Source organism: Eschrichtius robustus, chromosome 15, assembly GCF_028021215.1.
Source record: "Eschrichtius robustus isolate mEscRob2 chromosome 15, mEscRob2.pri, whole genome shotgun sequence".
Taxonomy (NCBI): Eukaryota; Metazoa; Chordata; class Mammalia; order Artiodactyla; family Eschrichtiidae; genus Eschrichtius; species Eschrichtius robustus.
The window spans coordinates 87,208,713-87,231,730 of NC_090838.1; the positions used below are offsets into that span (position 1 = coordinate 87,208,713).

The 23,018-nt window shown below is 38.6% G+C and overlaps 1 protein-coding gene and 1 pseudogene across 1 annotated transcript in view; one reads left to right on the forward strand and one right to left on the reverse strand.

The window, feature by feature from the left end:
- Positions 1–435: 435 nt before the first annotated feature.
- The window catches only part of VWA3B (von Willebrand factor A domain containing 3B), a 205,972-nt gene continuing 183,389 nt past the window's right edge, over positions 436–23,018 (forward strand). Inside the window, exons 1-4 of the mRNA XM_068564559.1 lie at positions 436–631; positions 11,559–11,653; positions 20,154–20,404; positions 22,143–22,302. Coding sequence (XP_068420660.1) covers positions 436–631; positions 11,559–11,653; positions 20,154–20,404; positions 22,143–22,302 — 702 coding nt within the window. The remainder of the gene's footprint in view (positions 632–11,558; positions 11,654–20,153; positions 20,405–22,142; positions 22,303–23,018) is intronic.
- On the reverse strand, positions 14,667–16,658 carry LOC137777599 (polyadenylate-binding protein 4 pseudogene; annotated as a pseudogene).

The following is a 23,018-nucleotide window of genomic DNA, read 5'->3' on the forward strand; positions in this document are numbered from 1 at the left end:
TATTTTCCAAAATGGAAGAGTTTTGTATTTTTCTGATTATAAAAGTAAATCTTGTTTTAGAAATGTTTAAGTAGTGTAAAAGTTTAAACAATATAGAAAAGGCGAAGACTACAAATGCTTCCACCACACAGAGAAAACTACTGTAAAAATTGGCATATATCTTTCTAGATGTTTTTCTGAGTGTCTGTGGGTATACGCATGTAGATATTGAGTTTTATGGATACCTTTTAGCCATACATGTAGATATCTTCTTTGCCAACAAATAGACAGTTTGTATTATAATTTTTACCTGATAGAATTACACTGAATGGTTGCACTGTAATTTATATTAAACCAATCCTTGGTTGATGTTAGATTGTTTCCAAGTTTTCGGGAAGTCTGATGTTGACAATTGCCCTTACAGGAGGTCCCTATGACTTAGATCCTAGCTCAGAGATGGAGGTCCCAGGCTCATCTTCCGCCATCTCTGAGCAGCAGCTGCGGCGGCAAGAGGGACTGAGCAACACCAGAACAGACTTGGCCAAGCAGAGTCTCATCTCTTCTGAGGAATGGCTTCAACTGCATGGGCTTAAGAGCAACAAATTGACCTTGAAACAGATTTTGTCACAGATTGGATTTCCACATTGTGAAGGTATAATACTCACAAAGCAACACTGGCTGGAAAACCCAACCAGCACGTCTCCCTTTAGCCTTTGAGGAGGTCGCATCAGTTCTGAAGGTCCCTCAAAAGCACAGGTCTCTGAGTTTATTTTGATCTCACATCCTTATGGGTAAAAAAGGTTTGCGCACGGACCCCCGATATATGTATCAATATGTTATTTAGATGTACAATCATCAATCCACATATTAAATATTTATAATGCTTAATTTCATTCTTTCTTCTTTTAAAGATGAAATAAAAAATAAATAGGAGTTATACCCCTTGTACCCCGCAGATGTCTTGCTCACCCCCTGGCATATGCAAACGCTTTTGGAGGCTATTGATTAGAACAATAGCTGTGTGTGGTTTCAGGGAGAACGTGCTATTTTCCTGTTGTGACCTGCCTGTTAATGGTCCAGTATTTTCTTAAATGTCTTGGTTAGAATGTTAGTTTTCAACTCCCAGGAGTACCGCCCTCCAACAGGGAGTATGGAAATGTGTGAGGGTTTTTTTTTTTTTTAAATGACATGTTGACTTGAGTCGCTACTGAAATGTAGGGCCTGGGGACCAGGGATACTGAGTGTCTTGCAGTGTTTGATTGCCCACCCATTGGGACTGTGCTGGCCCACATTTCAGTAACACCCCACCTGAGGGAAACACTCCTTCAATCAGGGCAATTTTCATTACTAGGATTTTATTCTGAATTTGTCAATTAATTAATCAATTAAACATATTTTTTGAGCAGCCATTAATACTGTGTTTTTCACATTTTTCACCAGTTCCCTTGACAGCTTTGTTCCATGCTGGTAATAAGGAAGATCTAGGGGATGTAGGTGTTACAGACTGACCTGGGGGCCCATCCTAACAGCAAGGCCTTGCTCTTCAGGGCTCAAGCTGTGCTTTCTTATTTATCCTTCCACAAAGGCTAGTACAGCCGACCCTGTACCATCTAAATACCTTTTAGATGTGGGGGAGTCTGCCAGAGTCAGGGTCTGTGGGATTCCTGTATAAAGAAACAAACTGAAAGCAGTTTTATCTCATGTTTCAAATAATTATAATTCCGTCATTAATATTAGCAAAATAGCAATTCTTTATATTTTGTCAAGGATTTTTCCATTTAAGATCATGAAGGATATTGCTACGTAATTTTCTTTTCATGTCCTTGTTAGGTTTTGGCATCAGGATTATGTGACCTCATAAAATGACTTGGAAGTATTCCCTTCTCCTCTATGTTCTGGTGGTGTTTGTATATGATTAGTACTATTTCAACTTTAAATGTTTGATAGAACTCACCAGCGAAACTTATCTGAGCCTGGAGTTTGTAAGAAAAGTTTCATAAGAAATTCAATTTCTGTAATTGACGTAGAACTATTCAGGTTTTCTGTTTCATCATGTCAGTTTTGGAAAGTTGTGTTTTTCAAGAAATTTGTCCCTTTCATGCATGTTTTCTAATATATTGGCAAAACATTGTTCAAAATATTCCCTTAACATTTTTAAAATACCTGTAGAATCAGTAGTGATGTTCCCTCTTTCGTTCTTGATATTGATAATTTGTGTTTTCTCTCACTTTTCTTGATAAGTCTTGTTAGGGGTATATCATACCTGTTTTCAAAGAATCAAATTTTGGGTTTGTTGATTTTTTTTTCTATCCCTTGTTTTCTATTTCATTGATACCTGCTTTGATCTTTATTATTTATTTCCTTCTACTTACTTTGAGTTTCACTTGCATTTCTTTTTCTATTTTAAGGTGGAAACGTAGATAATTGATTTTAAATCTTTCTTCTCTTCTCATATAGGTATTTAAAATTATAAGTATTCTCCTAAGCATTGCTTAGGCTGAATTGCAGACATCTTGATAGGTGGTGTTTTCATTATTATTGAGTTTAAAGTATTTATTTCCTCTTTTTCTTAGATTCATATTCTTAGATTTCTTAGATTCAGAATCTTTTTTCTTAGATTCATATTTTGTAAGAAATGCGTTTAATTTCCAAATATGTTAGGACTTTTAAAGATATCTTTTTTGTAGTTGGATTTCTAATTCACTTCTACTGAGGTCAGAGAACATCTATTAGTCTTTGAAATTGACTGACATTTAACTTATGGCCCAGCGTGTATCTTGCTGCACATTTCATACATGCTTGAAAAGAATGTGTATTCTGCAGTTGTTAGGTGGTATCTATAAAGGTTAATTAGGTCAAGATGCTTGATAGTATTGTAGAGATGTTCTATGTCTTCAGTGTTTTTTTTTTTCTAGTGGATTTGTCCATTTCTCCCTTTAGTTCTGTCAGTTTTGTTCGTGTAGTTTGAAGCTCTAAATGCATACACATTTAAGATTTTCATATCTCTCTGATGAATTGGCAAATTTTAATAATTTTGAAATGTCCATCTTTATATCATATGGTAGTCCTTGTTTTGACATTTACTTTGTCTAATATTAATATAGCCACTACAGCTTCCTTGTGCTTCATTTTTACATGGCATATATGTTTAGACTCTTCACTTTCAAATTATCTGTACTCTCTGTCTTTAAAGAGTGCCCCTTTAACCCAGTCTCATAATCTGTCTTTTAATTGTAGTTTGGGTCTCTACATTTAATGTAGTAATTGACTTAGTTAGATTTAGGTTTACCATTTCTCTGTTTTCCATTTGTCCCATCACTTTCTTTCCCCTCTGTTTCTCCTTTCCTGCCCTCTTTTGGGTACATTGAATATTTTTGTATTTCATTTAATTCCATTTTTATTTTCCATTTGAATTCCAATAGGATTTTAAGGTATACCATTTTTTTAAAAATAAAGTTTTCTTTTTTAATTTTTTTATTTTTGGCTGTGTTGGGTCTTCGTTGTGGTGTGCGGGCTTCTCATTACAGTGGCTTCTCTTGTGGAGCATTGGCTCTAGGCACGCAGACTTCAGTAGTTGTGGCACACAGGCTCAGTAGTTGTGGCTCGTGGGCTCTAGAACGCAGCGCAGGCTCAGTAGTTGTGGCGCGCAGGCTTAGTTGCTCCGCGGCCTGTGGGATCTTCCCGGACCAGGCTCAAACCCGTGTCCCCTGCATTGGCAGGAGGATTCTTAACCACTGCACCACCAGGGAAGCCCAAGGTATACCTTTTTGCATTGCATTTTCAGTGGTTGCTCTAGTGATTATATCCTTAACTTGTCATGATCTGGTAAAAGTTAGCTTTGCACTACTTCATGTAAAATGTAAGAATCTTATAACAGTATAGCTCCACTTATCCCCCACACCTGTCCTTGGTGTTATTGTTTTAATATATTTTATTTTTACATATATCATAAACCTCACAATCCAGTGTTATAATTATTGCTTTAAAAAGTCATTTGTCTTTTAAAGAAATTGAGTGGGAAAAAATAGCATCTTAAAATCCACATATTTACTGTTTATAATATTCATCCTTCCTGTAAGATTTGAAATTCCATCTGGTGTTTTTTCCTAAAGAATTTCTTTTTAAGCATTTCTTGTAGTGCTGGTCTGCTGGTGACAGATTTTTCTCAGTTTTTGTTCATCTGATATTGTCTTCATTTTTTTTCTCTTTTTTTGGATGATTGAGTGATTGATTGACATTTTTTAAATTCTGAAGTGATATATTCACAGGAAGTTGCAAAGATAATATAGACAGATCCCACATACCCTTCATCCAATTCTCCCACTGGTTATGTCTTATAAAATCATAGTATAATACCAAATCCAGGAATTTGACATTGATACACTGTGTGTGACTAATTCTATGTAATTTTATTTCCTGTTTAGATTTGTGTAACCACCACCACAATCAAGATACAGAACTGTTTATCACCACAAAGATCTCCCTTGTGGTACCCCTTTATAGGCATACAGATACTCTATCTCCCAAAATCCTTAACTCCTGGCAACCACCAGTCTGTTTTCCACATCTATAATTGTCTCATTTAGAGACTGTTTGTGTATATGGAATCATATAGTACATGACCTTTTGGGATTGGCAGTTTTTTCACTTGGTATTATTTCTTTGAGGTTCATGCAAGTTGTTGCATGTATCAATAGTTTGTTTCTTTTTATTACAGAGTAGTATTCCATGATATGGATGTACCACTGTTTGTTTAACCAGTCACCCATTAAAAGACATCTAGGTTGTTTCCAGTTTGGGGATATTACAAGTAAAGCTGCTATGAATAATTGTTTACAGGTTTTTATGTGAACATAAATTTTCACTTCTCTGGGATAAATGCCCAGGAATGCAATTGCTAGGTGGTATGTTAAGTGTATGTTTTGTTTTTATTTTGTTTTGTTAAGAAACTTGCCAAACTGTTTTCCAGAGTTGTTGTACTATTCACATCAGTAATATATGAGGGATCCAGTTTTTCCACATCATATCAGCATTTGGTATTGTCACCATTTAAAAATTTTAGCTGTTTTAACAGTTGTGTAGTGATATTTCACCGTGGTTTCAATCTGTATTTCCCTAATGTCTAGTTTTGTTGAATACCTTTTCATGTGCTTATTTGCTATACATCATCTTTGGCAAAATAAATGTTTCTTCATGTCTTTTGATTATTTTCTAATTAGATTGGTGTCTTAAATGTTCATTATGTCTTCTAGACAGAAGTCCTTTGTCACATATGTGTTTCACAGATATATTCTCCTAGTCTGTAACTTCTTTTTTCATCCTTTTAACAGAGTTTCTCAGTGCACAGGTGATGAGATCCAGTTTATTTTTTTTCTTGTATAGATCTTGCTAAGTCTCAGAGTTTTTCTCCCCCCTTTTCTTCCTGAAACTTTTATGATTTTACACCCTACATTTAGCCTGTGATTAATTTATTTTTTGTATAAGGTTGATTTTTTTCGACTATGGATATCCAATTTCTCCAGCACCTTTTATTGAAGAGACTATCCTTTCTCTTTTGAATTGCTTTTCTATCTTTGTTAAAAATTAGCTGGTTGTACTTATATGGGTCTATTTCTGGGTCCTCTGTTTTGTTCTATTTATCTGTATGTCTGTCTCTCCACCAAACCCCATACTCTGATTACTATAATTATATAATGTCTTGACATTGGGTAGACTGATTCCTCCCTCTTTATTCTTTTTTCACAATTGTCTTAACTACTACTCTATTTTCTTTGCCTTTCCATATAAATTTTAGAATAACCATGTCTGTCTACAAAAATATTACTGGGATTTTGATAGGAATTGCGTTAAACCAGTATATCAATTTAAGGAGAATTGGCATCTTTACTATGTTGAGTCTTTCAGTCCATGAATATGGAGTATCTCTTCATTTATTTACATCTTTGATTTCCTTCATCACCTGTCTTGTAATTTTCAGTGTACAAGTATTGGACATGTTTTGTTAGATTTACTGTGTATTTCATTTTTCTGAGCAATTATAAATGAAACTGTATTTTTAATTTTGGTTTCCACGTGTTCATTGCTAGTATGTAGAAATATGGTTGATTTTTTAATGTTGATCTTCTATCCAGTGACCTTATTGAACTCGCATATTAGTTCTACGGGGTTTTCTTTGGTTGTTGTTGATTCCTTGGGATTTCTAGGTAGACCATCATTTCACCTCCAAATAGGGAAGGTTTTTATTCTTCCTTTCTGATCTATATGCCTTTTATTTCCTTGTCTTGTCATGATGGCTAGAACTTGCAGTATTATGTTGAATAGAAGTGGTAAGAGTAGACATCCTTACCTCATTTCAGATCTTAGGAGAAAGCTTTCAGATCTTAGGAGAAGTCTTTAACCATTAAGTATGATGTTAGGTTTATCGGTAGATTAAAAAAAAAATCAAGTTAAGGAAGGTCCCTTATATTTCTAGTTTTCTGAGAGTTTGTATCATGAATGGGTGTTAGATTTTGTCAAATGCTTTTTCTGTGTCAGTTGAAAGGTTCATGTGATTTTTCTTCCCTAGCCTGTTAATTTGGTTGATTATATTGATTTTTGAATATTGAACCAGCCTTGTATCCTGCAATAAACATGATTCCATCATGTTGTATAATTCTTTTTATACTATATATTGCTGAATTCTACTTGCTAATTTTGTGTTAAGGAGTTTTGCATCTGTATTCATGAAGGATATTGGTCTGTAGTTTCTCTTCCTTTATACTGCCTTTGTCAGGTTTTGGTATCAGGGTAATGCTGGCTTCATAAAATGAGTTGGGAAATGTTCCCTTATCTTTTATTTTCTGGAAAATATTGTATAGAATTTAATTCTTTCTGTGTTCAGTAGAATTATCCAGAGAACCTATCCAAGCCTGGGGATTTCTTTTTCTAGAAGTTTTTAAATTACAAATTTCTTTCCTTAATAAGGTATAGGACTATTCAAATGATCTATTTTGTATTGAGTGAGTTGTGGTAGTTTACATTTTTTGAGGAATTGATTCATTTCATCTAAGTTGTTTAATTTATGTGTGCAGAGTTGTTTGTAGTATTCCATTATTCTTTTGATGTCTGTAGGGTTTTAAGTGTTAGTCCCTGTTTCATTCCTGGTATCAGTAATTCATGTCTTCTATCTTTTTATCTTTGTCAGTCTTGCTAGGGGTTTGTCAGTTTTATTGATCTTATTAAAATACCAGTTTTTAATTTAATTAATTTCCTCTATTTTTCTTTGTTTAATTGCATTGATTTCTGCCTTGATCTTTATTATTTCCCTCTGCATGCTTTGGATTTTATTTTGCTCTTCTTTTTCTAGTTTCTTCAGGTGGGAGCTTTAGATTATTGATCTGGGACTTTTCAGCTCTTCTTATGTCAGGATTTAGTGCTATAAATTTCTCTCTTTGAGACTGCTCAAATTTTCATATGTTGTATTATCATTTCATTTCATTATCAATTCATTTCATTGTATATCATTTCAGTTAAGAAAGTATTTTTTATTTCTGTTGAGACTTCTTTGATTCAAGGATTTTTTTTTTTTTTTTAGAAGCATGTTATTTAGTTTCCAAGAGTTTGGAGATTTTTCTCTTATCTTTTTGTTATTGATTTCTAGTTTGTTTCCACTGTGGACAGAGAACATACTCAGTTTCAATTCTTTTAAATTTTTCGAGGTTTGTTTTCTAGCCCTGGATATGGTTTACCTTGGTATATATTCTGTGGTACTTGAATGTGTATTCTTCTGTTGTTGTATGGAGTATTTTTTAAAATAAATGCCAGTTAGATCCTGTTTATGATGGTGTTGTTGAGTATTCTTGCTGATTTTCTGTTTAGTTATTCTATCAATTGTTGACAGGAGTGATATGGAAATCTCCAACTATAATTGTGGATTTGTCTGTTTCTACTTTCAGTTCTATCAGTTTTTACTTTACATATTTGCAGCTCTATTGTTTGGTGCATGTACATTTAGAATTGCGAAGTCTTCCTGGTGGATTGACACTTTTATAATTATATAATGTTCTCCTCTATCCTTAGTAATATTCTTTGCTCTGTAGTTTACTTTTTTTACATCAATATGGTCAATCCTGCTTTCTTTTCTTTAATATTTACATGACTTATCTTTTTTGTCCTTTTACTTTTAACTTATATATCATTATATCTGAAGCAAGTTTTTATAGACACCTTATTATTGGGTCAGTTTTTAAATCCTCTTTGCCAATCTCTTTTAATTGTTGTATCTAGACCAATTATATTTAATGTAATTATTTATATGTTAGAGTTTGTCTGACATTTTATTTTTTGTTTTCTGTTTTTTTCCTCTGTTTTCCATTTATTTCTTTTTCTTGCCTATCTTTGGGTTACTTAAACATTTTTCAGAATTTAAAAAAATTTATCTATAGTATTTTTTGAGTGTATCTCTTCACACAGCTCTTTTAGTGGTTGTGCTAGGTATTACATTATAAATACGTAACTTATCAAAGTCTACTGGTGTCAGCATTTTATCAGTTTGAATGAAGAATGGTAACTATTTCCCTTTATGTGCCTTTAATCTCCTCATTTATAATATGCTTTATTATTTTTCTTCATACATTGAGAATCACATTAGGCTGTACTGTACTTTTTGATTCAACCATCAAGCAATTTAGAAAATTCAAGAAGAGAAAGTCTGTTTTATTTACCCATATTTATGCTTACTGTGTTCTTCCTTCCTGATGTTTCAGGGTTCTTTCTTTTATCATCTCCTTCCTGTTTATAGAACTTCCTTTATTTATTCTGTAAGAATAGCTCTGCTAGCAACATTTTTTTTTCTTTGTCTGACAATATCTTTATTTCTCCTTCATTCCTGAAGAATAATTCCACCAGATACAAGATTTGGGGTTGACAGTTCTTTTCTTTTAGCACTTAAAAGACATTGTGCCACTTCCTTCTGGCCTCTGTGATTTCTGATGGGAAATCCACTGTCATTAGAATTGATTACCTATATTAGTATGTAAATGTTTTTACCCTTATGTTTCTTTTATTCAGTTCATTACATCTCCTTTATACACTTTCATATCATGTCCTCATTTTTAATCTCTTACAAGAATTTATGCATTTTACATCTGTTGATATTTATCATATTGGAAGTTAAAACTAAAACCCTTAAAAATATTTATTAATTCATTTAAAAGTAACAAACCCATTATATGTTAACATAACATTTTTAAGAAAAATATGTTTTTTAAAATAAAAATGGTAGTGAGAAGAGTGGCACTGTTTTACATTTTTGCAAATCCCTTTACTATTTGTCCCAATAGAAAACAGCTAGATTCTCATATCTGCTTTTTAAAAAATAACAGCTTTATTGAGATGTAATTCACATACTATACGATTCACCCATTTAAAGTGTGCAATTCAACATTTACAGATATGTGCAACCATCATCACAGTCAACTTTAGAACATTTTCATCACAGCAGAAAGAAACCGTGTACTTCTTAGCTATGCACCCTGCCCATCAGGCCCCAGCCCAAAGCAGTCTACTTTCTGTCGCTATAGATTTTCTTGTTCTGGACATTTTATATAAATGGAGTCGTATAATATGTGGTGTTTTGTGACTGACATCTTTCACTTTTTAAAAATTAATTAATTAATTAATTAATTTTTGGCTGAGTTGGGTCTTCGTTGCTGCGCGTGGGCTTTCTCTAGTTGTGGCGAGTGGGGGCTACTCTTCGTTGCGGTGCGCGGTCTTCTCATTACGGTGGCTTCTCTTGTTGCGGAGCACGAGCTCTAAGTGCATGGGCTTCAGTAGTTGTGGCACATGGGCTCAGTAGTTGTGGCTTGCAGGCTCTAGAGCGCAGGCTCAGTCATTGTGGTGCACGGGCTTAGTTGCTCCGCGGCATGGGGGATCTTCCCGGACCAGGGCTCGAACCCGTGTCCCCTGCATTGGCAGGTGGATTCTTAACCACTGCGCCACCAGGGAAGTCCCTGACATCTTTCACTTAATGTGATGTTTTTAAGATTCATCCATGTTGTAGCATGTACCAGAACTTTATTCATGTTATGGCCAAATAAAATCAGGAGATAAATTGTATGGATATTCCACAGTTTGTTTATCCACTTACCAGTTGATGGGTGGAGAGCTGATTCTTATTCTAGCAGGCAGTTAACTTGGTTGGACTCAAACTCCAAACTCTGCCTCCCTTATTAAATAAATGCAAATCTCACCAGTTTCCTTTTTTCAAGGATTAATGCTACTCCAGTTTCTGCCTGTTCTTGATTGCTCTCTAGTGCCTTCAAGTAGCTATTTTAATATTTTGTCCAGGGCTTATAATGTTTTTCTGTGTGAGAGTTAGCCAATAAAATCTACTTCACCATTATTGGATGGGGAATTCACAATGCTTTAATTTTAATTGGCAATACAGCTATGGAGCCTTATGTAGATTCATCTTCTTCAATTCTCAGAAAATAGCCCTCTCTCCTGACTCCAGATAAATGTCTTAGTTAAAGAGAGAATGCTACTAGTGATTTGAAGCTGCTCTGTAAATGTCGGTCAAGATGTTGAAATCTTAGAAATGAAGATTTTAAAGATTGAGAGATTTATTGAGTGAGGTTATTGCTGATGGGATTCAAGTATCCATTCTTTGCTCTTTACTGTTATGGACATTGAACTTAAAGACTTGTGAATTTTATCATTCCTGGTGATTTGGGACCAAACCTGGTCTCTAAAATTCAGCCTTGCCCCTTCCGCCTTTCCCAAGTAGGCTGTGATCCTGCCTCCCTAGAAAGGCAAAGGAAAGGAAGTGTTGGATCGAAGAGTACCACCACTTTCTCTACCACCTTTGGGACTTAATAATACTAACAATAACAACAACAATAAAATAATTATCACAATAAAACAGCTCCATGAAGCCTTACCTCATCTCTGTCCTGCCAAGTCATAATTAGTCGTTGAAACCTTCTGTTAGCTCTGTGAAGGAGTAAACATATGTTTCAGGAAGCACTGTACTCCCATTCTGTAAGCACTGTGTCTAGCACATAGCGGGTGCTCAATGAGTGTTTATGGGATGGATGTTGAACAGCTGAGCATATGCTCTGAGAAGAAAGTGGTCTTGAAATCCTGTATGAGTGTTCTGACTCTATTCCCTACTTGCTTCAACTCACTCATTTATTCACGAATCCCCACTCGAGAGAACAGTAGATAATATCTAAGTTTAATTTTTAAAATTCTGAAAACTAAGCCCAAGTCCTGAATAAAAGATTTCCGGAATTAAACACAGTTTCTATGTCATCTTTTTGACCTCTGCCTTAATCATTCTGGACAAAAGAACCAGGAGACCAAGAAAAAAACCCTGTTCTTCCTCGCCATTCATTCATGCATTACAGTATTTCACATGTCATAAACAGTCACATTTATCATAGCACCTAGAAGTATTTCATTATCTAGAACAGAATACTAAGCATCACGGATTATTGGTGTCCCTGGGGATATAATCTGATGTCAGAGAATAGCATTTTGAAATAAAAGTAAGTGTGGATAATGTACCATTTTGACTGCTTTTCTTTATAAACATGCAGATTATGTAACGTCTCTGGGGAGACTTGTGGCTTCCCGGTATGCAGACGGCCTGTTTCCACGGATCTACACAACGGAAGATGGCAGAGTGTACAATGTAAGTCGGAGTTCCCTCGATGGCCAGGTCCTGGGACACGCTGCTGAGGTCTACATGGAGAGGCAGGCAGGCCAAGGCCTTATCAGGGCTGGAGGATTTCTTCTGACTGTGTGTAGACAGTGGTGAATGTCACGGCCCAGGAACTGGGGAGAGAAGCACTTGACCCATTAGAGATGAGAGCAGAAAGGTCTTGACCAGAGGTGAAAACCTTTGCATAGCAACACTTTGTTTTGCCTGGAAAATAAAGAAACAAAGCAGTATGACAGAAGTTAGCTGAAAGGCAAGCGCAAGCTGCTGTTATCTGGTAGATGCTCTAGGAATAGAGGACCCCTGATGCAGGTAGTAGTGGACAGAGGTTGAGTGGCACCTCTTGCTGGAGTCCTTCATTCCCAGCAATTCAACACGTGATTCCTGCGCGCCCTCAACACGTCAGGCGCTGTGCACACCCTGGCCACCACAGGGAGCTCCAGAGACACACGTCCCATCATGTTGCTTCATGGATACTTTTTCATGTCACTGTACATTCATGTACCACCTGGATGGTTATTTCTTAACATTTAAAAACTGTACATTACTTTTATTTTATTTTATTTTGGTGGCGCTGTGCAGCTTTTTTATCTGAACCACCTTAAAATCAATGTGGCAATATTGAAAACGTCTGTCTTTGCCATCTAATTCCACCCGCACGGCCCCTATGACATGGTCCCACCCTGGTTTCTGTGTTATGGTAGAGGTGTGTAGTAAGTTCCGTGAACTCTGGTGAGGGAGTTAGGAATTCTGCATTAGGGAGCCGTGGAAAGCAACAGAAGACAATGCTGGTGCTTCAGGAATAAGCTTGAGAGACACGGGGGCGCGGGGAGGGGGCTGGGATGAGAACGAAAGGAGTTGAAGGCAGAGGGGCCAGCATGAAAATGTAGAATTACGTGGTGTGTTCCGAAGACACATTTTCCTTAACCATTTAGGTGTTTGGGGGTGTTGTGAAGATTATTAAAGTTGTTTTTTTGTTTTTTTTTTAAGTACCAGATCTTTTAACGTCTGATTCTTCACAGCATAGGGCACACTTTTTTCTTATTCCTTTTGTCTGTCTCCTGCCTCCCTACACCCTGAAAGGCCTTGCACGATTTTGCCTGACCTGTGTGAACGATGCTTTATTTGTAAGTCACCTTTCAGGGGCAACCCCTAGAGTGTTGGTGGCAGCTCTGGGTGATCAAGTAATCCAGGTACAGGGGAGCTTGGCCTGAGAGACAAGAGGACATAGGACAAAGGCTGTGAGCAGGAGGATGGGTAGTGGGGTGGCATCCCTTAGAGGAAGCCAGGCAGATGTGCTGGCATGTTTAGAAGCATTTTCAGAAATATTTTTGGCATATTATGCTTAGGCAGATGTTTCAGTGAGACTTTCTTTTTCATCTGCCTTTGCTGATCTCTCTTTTCTTCTACCTAATTTCTCCCCCAGCCCAACCCAGTTTTCTCTGGAGTCTCTGAATTTTATCTAGATTTGTTGAATACAAATTTTTTTAATTTAATTTTTATTTTTTATTAGAGTACATTGTTGATTGACAATGTTGTGTTAGTTTCAGGTGTACAGCAAAGTGACTTAGTTATACATATACACATATCCATTCTTTTTCAGATTCTTTTCCCATATGTTTTTACATATTATTGAGTAGAGTTCCCTGTGTTATACAGTAGGTCCTTGTTGACTTTATATATAGTAGTGTGTATATGTTAATCCCAAACTCCTGATTTATCCTCCCCCCGCCACCTTTCCCCTTTGGTAACCATAAGTTTGTTCTCAAAGTCTGTTGAGTCTGTTTCCGTCCTGTAAATAAGTCCATTTGTATCATTTTTTAAAATTCCACATATAACTGATATCATATATTTGTCTTTCTTGTCTGACTTCACTTAGTATGATAATCTCTAGGTTGAATACAAATTTGATGTCATTTATGAAATGATACAATTCAACGCCAGATACAAGTATGATACAGATGCATTTTTTGTTATATTCATTCGTTTTATTTTTCAGATTCCACATGTGATTACATACAATATTTGTCTTTCTCTGTCTGACTTATTTCACTGAGCATAATACCCTCCAGATCCATCCATGTTGTTGCAAATGGCAAGCTTTCATTATTTTTTTACGGCTGAGTAATATTCTATTTATGGCTGAGTAAAATTCTACCTGAAAAATATTCTATTCTGTTGTGTGATATATGTATATATATATCACATCTCCTTTATCCATTCATATGTTGATGGATACTTAGGTTGCTTCCATACCTTCCATTATCTGGCTACTGTAAATAATGCTGCTATGAACACTGGGCTACATGTATACCTAAGAATTAGTGTTTTCATTTTCTTTGGATATATACCCAGGAGAATTGCTGGATTATATGCCAGTTCTATTTTTAGTTTTTTGAAGAACTTCCATACTGTTTTTCATAGTGGCTGCACCAATTACGTTCCCACCAACAGTGCAGGAGGGTTCCGTTATCTCCATTTCCTGAGCATTTGTTATTTGTGGTCTTTTTGATGATAGCCATTCTGACAGGTGTGAGCTGATATCTCATTGTGGTTTTGATTTGCATTTCTCTGATGATTAGTGACGTTGAGCATCTTTTCATGTGCCTGTTGACCATCTGTATGTCTTCTTTGGGAAAATGTCTATTTAGATCTTCTGCCCATTTCTTCAATTGAGTTTTTTTTTTTAATGGAGATTTTTTTCTTTATTGAGAAACTTAAGACTTGGATACATCAAATAAAACCAATTTCTGGGGGGAAAAAAGTCAAAACTCACAATAGAAAAAAAAAAGTTAACACTGTCTGCGCCATATCAGAACCCAGAGAATATAATCTTTCAATTGAAAAATTCTAGGCACTTCAGAATTGACCTTTTGATACAAAATGACCTATTAAATTTCCAATTTGTGGTTCTTGGTGTTGCGGTCCATAGGACAAGCTAGGGCGTCTTCAAACCTTGAGCTGAATTCCATGAGGGGTTATTTGGCTTGTGAATCGTTTTGTCCTTGTCTAAGAGGTAGCAGCAGCGACAGCGCCCACCTTCTGGGCACCTTCTTTCTTGGCATGATGAGCCTGTAGGACCGCCACAGCTTCATCCACGTTGGAGCAGAGAGACTCGGGGACTCCAGCATGTGCAGTAGCTCCAAGCTGTCAATCTCCAGCAGCATCCCCGTAATCTTCCCGGCCAGGTTTGAGTGCATCGTCTGGATGAGCGGGAACAAACATTCATCCAGCATCTGCTTCTGTTCTGGGGTGCTGCGGCCAGCATGGAGGCGGTCAGCGGCTCCTGCCCCTGCACATGGACCGCAGGCTGGGGTGCCTGCAGGGGCCGGATGGCAGGGTGAGGGCTGCGGACACCGGAGGCATATTTGTAAGGTGCAACAGCCCGAGGAGCAGTGACAGCAACAGTGGCACGAGGCGCTAGGTTCTGCACAGCTGCAGAAACACCTCCAGACTGGCAGCTGTCAGTCGGCCCTTGCTGGGCGGCACCAGCCCCACCAAAGTCCATAGCCAAGCGGTCTGGGCACTCAGATCCGACTCTCTGAGCGGTAGTAGGGAGGCTGCGAGAGGCTGGAGCATTACCAGCTGGAGCCAGATGGCGAAGAGCTGGACGACGCCCAGACTGGCGTATAGCACTTGGCATTTCTTGGAAGCCTCGAGGTCTCCCACCTTGCTGCAGCATGGATTAGGCCTCATCTGTGCTAACTGGTTAGGTAATACGGAGGTCTTCCCTGAGCCTGTCGAACTGCTGGCACAAAGTAGCCCCCAGCTGCAGGCTGGAACTGATTTAAGATGGCATTGGCAGGGAGCGCTCTAATCCCGACCACCCAATGCATATACTGGTTGGTCAGGTGAGCCTTTCTCTCTTCCTTTCTCTGGGTCAGGGCGACATACAGTGGCTTGGAGCCCACGATGCGTCCGTTCATCTCTGTGACTGCTTTGGTTGCCTCTTCAGGGGATGAGAAGCAGACAAAGACAAACCCTTTGCTTCTCCCACCCTCCAGCATCACCTTAGCACTGGTGATTGATCCAAAAGGAGAAAACTCTTTCCTTAACTTCTCATCATCAATGGTGTCATCCAAGTTCTTAATGTAGAGATTCACCCCGGATAGCGACTAATTCTCTCCTGTTTCGGCTGTTCAAATTTTCGCTTTAACTCGGCCTGCTGTTGCACTTTCTTCTGTGGAAATGGGAATGACTTTCCCGCTGATTTCTTTTCAATTCATCTCTTCCACGGCCTTATTGGAATCCTTGTGCTTTTCGTAACTCACAAAGCCAAAGCCTTTGGATTTCCCACTGGGATCTCTCGTCACCTTGACACTTAGAGTCTTACCAAACTGGCTGAATAGCTCTTTCAGACTCTCATCATCCACCTCTTCCCCAGAGTTTTTGATACAAACATTGGTGAATTCCTTGGCTTTGGCTCCAAGCTCAGCTTCCCGCTCTTTTCGAGACTTGAATCTGCCCACAAACACTTTGTGGTCATTGAGGAGCATGCCGTTCATCCTCTCGATGACCTTGTCGGCAGCCTCCTGGGTCTCGAAGTGGACAAAGACGTAACCCTTAGAGCCGTTCTCATCACACATCACCTTGCAGGACAGAATGTTTCCAAAAGCAGAAAAAGTATCATAAAGTGCCTTGTTATCTATAGATTTGTCCAGGTTCTTGATGAAGACGTTTCCCACGCCAGATTTTCTCAAAGAGGGATCCCTCTGAGACCACATGATACGGATTGGCTTTCTCTTAATCACATCAAAGTTTATGGTATCCAAAGCCCACTCAGCGTGTCAGCTGGCTGCCGGAAGTTGACGTATGCATAACCCAGGGAGCGGCGGGTGATCATATCGCGGCAGACCCAGATGGACAGCACAGGCCCTGCAGGACTGAACTTTTCGTTCAGCATGGCCTCGGTGACGTCCGAGTGCAGGTCACCCACGTACAGGGAGGCCATGGGGTAGCTGCTGGCTGTAGTGTTCATCTCCCCACCACCCCGAGCCCTGCCAGGAGGACTTCTTAGAGGGAGTACACAGGACAAAGGGGCTCCCCTCCGAGCCGCGGCCCGTGCCGCGGCTCACAGGTGGCAGTGAAGCTCAGAGAAGCTGGAGTTGGCTCCGCAGGCCGGAGAGGAGTCTGGGGGCTGCTCAGAGGAGACTGCCAAACCGCAGACAAAAGGCTCTCAAAAACAATATGGCCCTCCCTGGGAGTTTGCAATTTTCAGCTGTCCTGGTCTGGAAGCTCCCAATTTCAAAAAATGAAAAAAATTAAAACGGGAACTGTCCTCCAAATGACAAAAATTCTTCCAGAGGCAACCCCGTGGTGCCCACGGCAGCCTCCGGCACGTGCGTTTCTCTAGAAATATAGGCCTCTGGCTCCCGGCGGTTTAAGATTACAGCAGCCGGGGGAAGAGGGAAACCAAATAGTTGTCGGTGCCGAGTCGGCAAGCCCCCAGGCTGCCCGAACGCGCAGGCGCCACCCACGCGGGCAGGCGAAGGGCAGCGCGGACACGTGCAGCGCGGAGGCCGGCGCGCTGGGGGCGGGTGCGGCTGGCGCGGGGCTGCCACGTGGCGCTGCCGGGAGGCGGGCGGAGGCGCGCGAGCGGCTCACTACCGGGCCGACGGGCGGGGACTGACGGACGCCCAGGGGCGGTGGCGGCGTGGGGCAGGCCGGAAGCGTGCCGAAGTGACTACCCCGCGGGTTCTCTGAGGAGGATTCGCTCTTTTTCTTTCTTTCTTTCTTTTTTTTTTTTTTAAAGCTTTAAAAGCGTTTCCGGGTTTTTTTTCTTTCTTTTTTTTTTCTTCAGGCTGCTAGGCCTGAAAGCGGCGGAGGCTGCGGCGACCCAGGACAGAGAGTGAGTTGTTTGTTTTTTTCATATTGATTTGTATGACTATATATTTTGGATATTAATCCCTTATCAGTCATATCATTTGCAAATATTTTCTCCCATTCAGAAGGTTATCTTTTCATTTTGCCAGTGGTTTCATATGCTGTGCAAAAGCTTTTCAGTTTAATTAGGTCCCATTTATTCACTTTTGCTTTTGTTTCCTTTGCCTTAGGAGACAGATTCAAAAAGATATTGCTGCGATTTATGTCAAAGAGTGTTCTGCCTGTGTTTTCCCCTAGGAGTTTTATGGTTTCCAGTATTACATTTAGGTCTTTAATTCATTTTGAGGTTATTTTTGTATGCGCTGTGAGAAAATATTCTAATTTTATTCTTTTACAAGTAGCTGTCTAGTTTTCCCAGCACCACTTATTGAAGGGAGTGTCTTTTCCCAATGGTATATTCTTGCCTCTTTTGTCATAAATTAATTGACCATAAATGCATGGGTTTATTTCGGGGCTGTCTGTTCTGCGTCATTGATCTATGTGTCTGTTTTTGTGCCAGTACCATACTGTTTTGATTGCTGGCTTTGTAGTATAGTCTGAAATCAGGGAACATGATACCTCCAGCTCTGTTCTTCTTTCTAAAGATTGCTTCGGCTATTCGCGGTCTTTTGTGTTTTCATACAAATTTTAAAATTATTTGTTCTAGTTCTGTGAAAAATGCGATTGGTATTTTGATAACGCTGGCATTAAATATATAGGTTGCCTTGGGTAGTATGGTCATTTTAACAATATTAATTCTTCCAATCCATGAACACAGTGTATCTTTCTGTTTGTGTCATCTTTAATTTCTTTCATTAGTGTCTTAATAGTTTTCTGAGTACAGGTGTTTTTACTTTTACCTCCTTAGATTTATTCCTAGGTATTTTATTCTTTTTGATGTGATAGTAAATGGGATTGTTTTCTTAATTTCTCTTTCTGGTAGTTCATTGTTAGTGTATAGAACTACAACAAATTTCTGTATACTAATTTTGTATCCTGAATTCATTGATGAACTCTGGTAGTTTTTTGGTGGTGTCTTTAGGATTTTCTATGTGTAATATCATGTCATTTGCAAATAGTGACAGTTTTACTTCTTCCTTTCCAATTTGAATTCCTTTTATTTCTTTTTTGTCTGATTGCTCTGGCTAAGACTTACAGTACTATGTTGAATTAAAGCAAGAGCAGGCATCCTGATCTTATTCCTGATCTTAGAGGAAATGCTTTCAGCTTTTCACCATCAAGTATGCTGTTAGCTATAGGTTTATCATATATGGCCTCTATTTTGTCGAGGTATGTTCCCTCTATATCCACTTTGTGGAGAGTTTTTTTTTTTTAATCATAAATGGATGTTAAGTTTTGTCAAAAGCTTTTTCTGCATCCATTGAGATGATCATATGATTTTTATTCTTCAGTTTGTTAAAGTGGTGTATCACATTTATTGATTTGCAGGTACTGAACCATCCTTGCATCTCTGGGATAAATCCCACTTGATCATGATATATGATCCTTTAAATGTATTTTTGGATTTGGTTTGCTAATATTTTGTTGAAGATTTTTGCATCTATGTTAATCAGTGATAAGCCTGTAATTTTCTCTTTTTGTGATAAGCTGGTTTTAGTATCAGGGTGATGCTGGCCTGGTAGAATGAATTTGGAAGTGTTCTTTCCTTTGCAATTTTTTTGGAATAGTTTGAGAAGGATAGGTGTTACCTCTTCTCTAAATGTTTGGTAGAATTCACCTGTGAAGCCATCTGGTTCTAGACTTTTGTTTTGGGGGAGTTGTTGGGGTTTTTTTTATTACTGATTCAATTTCATTACTGATAATTGGCCTGTTCATATTTTCTATTTCTTCCTAGTTCCATCTGGGAGATTTGTGCATTTCTTCTAGGTTGTTCATTTTATTGGTGTATAGTTGTTCATAGCAATCTTTTATGATCCTTTGTATTTTTGTAGTGTTGGTTGTAAGTTTTTCTTTTTCATTACTGGTTTTATTGATTTGGGCACTCTCTTTTTCTCTCTATGAGTCTGGCTAAATGTTTATCAGTTTTGTTTATCTTTTCAAAGAACCAACTCTTAGTTTCGTTGTTATTTTCTCTTGCTTCTTTAGTCTCTATTTCATTTATTTCTGCTCTGATCTTTATGATTTCCTTCTTTCTACTAACTCCATGTTTTGTTTGTTCATCTTTTTCTAGTTCCTTTAGGAACTTTTTTCCCCTCTGCCTTTGCTGATCTCTCTTTTCTTCTACCTAATTTCTTAAAGTACCGCTGAGCATTTTCAGATAAAAATAATTCTGTAATTAGAAAGATTAAACACAATCTGGAAACACATTTTTATTAAAAGAGTGCTATATTTTTGAATAGATTTCATCACCATGTTTCCTTCCATGGGGAATTATCCAAGGGTTTTTCAGTTGAAAGATTGGAAGACTTCCTCCTGGATTATGTGGAGTTTGAAGGATCATCTATGAAACTGTTATTAATGTACAGTTCTTGATGGCATAGCCCATGACTCAGTGGGCCCTATTGTTCCTGGCTGCAGTGTGGTTCAAATGACTTGATTTGGTGTGCTTTTATTAATTTTATTTTATTTTGTCGCTTTTATTTTCATTAAGTTGACAGCCAAATCAGAACTGATCTATCAGTATGTGGAACACTTAACACAAGCTGTGGAGAGCTACAAGCAGCGGATGGACTGGCTCACCAGCAACAGCCGGCAGATATTCGGTGTCATCTTGGAACAGTGCATCACCATAGTGCTGGATTTTGGCAGCATGCTGGAGGAGGAGCTTAATCTGTGCCAAGATGCTCTAATCATGGTCCTCCAGGAGCAGGTGGCTCACTTAGCCAAGTTCAATATCATATGGTGAGTTCCCATAGGAAAGGAGTATTTCCCTGAAACTTCATGAGTAATTTTCATGTATTTGGAGTTAAGGAGCATAACTAACACAGTTAGATCTGTGGGGAGGGAGGAGCTATAATCTTGTAATTTCCTAGAATATATCATTCCAGCAGAAAACCCACAATGAGTAAATCTTAAAAACTTTTATCTGCTTTGTATATGGCATCTTAGTTTTCAAATTAGAAGAGACTTTAAAACATTCTTTTCTTCAGTGTATGGTACGGCAAGGTCAAAATATAAGACTATAAATTCTTAAAATTAAAATTCCTTCACACATTTTACACTTTAGGTTCAATAATGAATTCCAGGGTCACAAATTTCACTGCTTTTCAGATTGAGTTTGCAGCTGAAATTGATTTCCCCTGTAAGTTGACCCCCTTTAATCAGAACAACAGGTGGCTGGCTTTATAGACTTTCCCATATTTCAGAGTTTTCACAATCAATTTTTTACAGATTCTTGAATTCAAGAGAATTTGGACTTAAGCACTGACTTCTCATGTGGAACAGTGGCTGTACTTCCCTGACAGAAAACATCTGGATGAGAGGGACATCTATCTAACTGAGTTTTTCTTTTTTAAGTAAAATATTTTCAGCTAAACAGATGACACCTTTGAGGATGCTGCCTAATTGTGTTCTATCCCAGGTTTCTATTTCTGTCGCAGTTATATTATTGAAAGAATTAAGTGATTAAGTCTACAGTGCTTTAGCTTCCTTGGAAATGTGTGCTATAGCATAGATGCCACTCAGCCAGATTCTCTACCCAATGGGCCACACAGAGGTAAGGCAGCCTCTGTATCTGGAGGTGGGCTAGGAGGGGCAAATCAGGCGGATTCATTTAGTCCAGGATTCACATAATTCTTATAATTACAAATTCATAAGTGATTCATAAAATTCGTTTAATTATAAACACAGAGATAAACTCAAGTGGCCCTTGTTTTTTGGGGGTATTCCATCACATTTCTAAGCTCAAATTAAATGATTGAATCAAAATGTCCCAGGATTTAAAAACTTATGCTCTGCTGAACTCAAAACAATACTATTTTTGATCCAAAAAAGGTAACTGATGGGACTCTTTCAGAACAATGAAAACAATGTAATAAAAGAATTTGAAATAAAATTGTGGAGTAACAAAATTGTTGCTGATTTGCAAATCTTAATGCTGTGAATCCTTATAAACTTACTATTCACAGAAGACTGTTGCATCTAAACCTTCCTATTTATGAAAATAACTTTCCTCAATAATATTGACATTAAAAATTTTTTACTGAAATATAGTTGATTTACAATGTGATGTTAGTTTCAGGTATACAACAAAGTGATTCAGTTTTATATATGTGTATATATATATTCCTTTTTAGATTCTTTTCCATTATAGGTTATTACAAGATATTGAGTGTAGTTCCCTGTGCACGTTCCTCAGTAATTTTAAGGCAATTGTTAATGTTCGAATTTTTGAGATTTTTAAATTATCCTGTAAACGTTGTTTTTCCCAGTCAGTACAGCTTATGGAAGGTCATAGTGCTTTGGAAACCTGCCTTAAACAGCTCGCCTGTTTTCTCGGTAACTTTGAGAGGGCTGGGAGCTATGTTTTCTTTCTCTCAGCTCTGGTGACATTGGGTGTCTTGCTGCTCGTAGCTGTGAGACTGAGGGCTGATGGCTACATTGACCACTGCCAGTGACAGCCCCATGCGGTCCCTTTCAGGGTTTCTCAAGAGCCTGTGAAATGGCAGGAAGGTGCTGTTCCTGTCACGGCACAATCCATAGCTGCTGCCATCAGCTGGGTTGAGAAATCGCCTTTTGAGCTGGCTCTGAGCCAGACTAGCCGCTTAGACGCTCTGCTGGAGGCGGGGAAAGACGAATCGGTAAGTGTGTGTCCGTGTCTGCTCCCACGTCACGAAGGTGGCTTCGCGCTTATTCCTTCACACTCAGTATCTGCATACTGCCTTCCAGCTGAGCTTGGGCCCTTCCAGTTGCATCCCACAGAGACTGCATCCTTGGCATTCAAGAGCCCCAGCAGTCTTAATCCTGTTCACCTCTGAATTTGGAACCAATTGATAAATAGGTGACAGGCCCCAGATGGGGATCAAAAGAGCATCTCTGGTGATGGCAGAGCTGGACCAACCAAAATGAGACTCTTAACACCTGAGCCTGGCTGGGCTTCCTCAGGGGGGCGTTACTGGGGCCGCAGGGCAGACCCTCATTTAGCCGCTGCCAGGAGAGCCACGTGCTGCTCACAGCCCCCGAGCATCGAGAAAGGAAGGGAGTGAGGCCGTCAGTGTGCATCTCTAATGCTTCAGTTCCACTCTTGCTCTCCTGACAATTAGATAAACCCATCTCTTATGGGAGGAGAGGTTGGAAGACTCCTCCCTGAACCTTGAGGATGAGGAAATAGGGTTCCCCCAGCATGCATGCTCTGAATCTTTCCCAGTTCCTCGTCTTCACAGATGGGTCCATCATGTGCTTTCCAAGGTGAAGTGTATCCCAGCCACTGTGCCATCCGTTCTTGAATGCTGATGCATTCACATAAACTTTTTGATAGGGACCTTTTGGATATAAAGCTTTACCTGGAAGAAGTGAT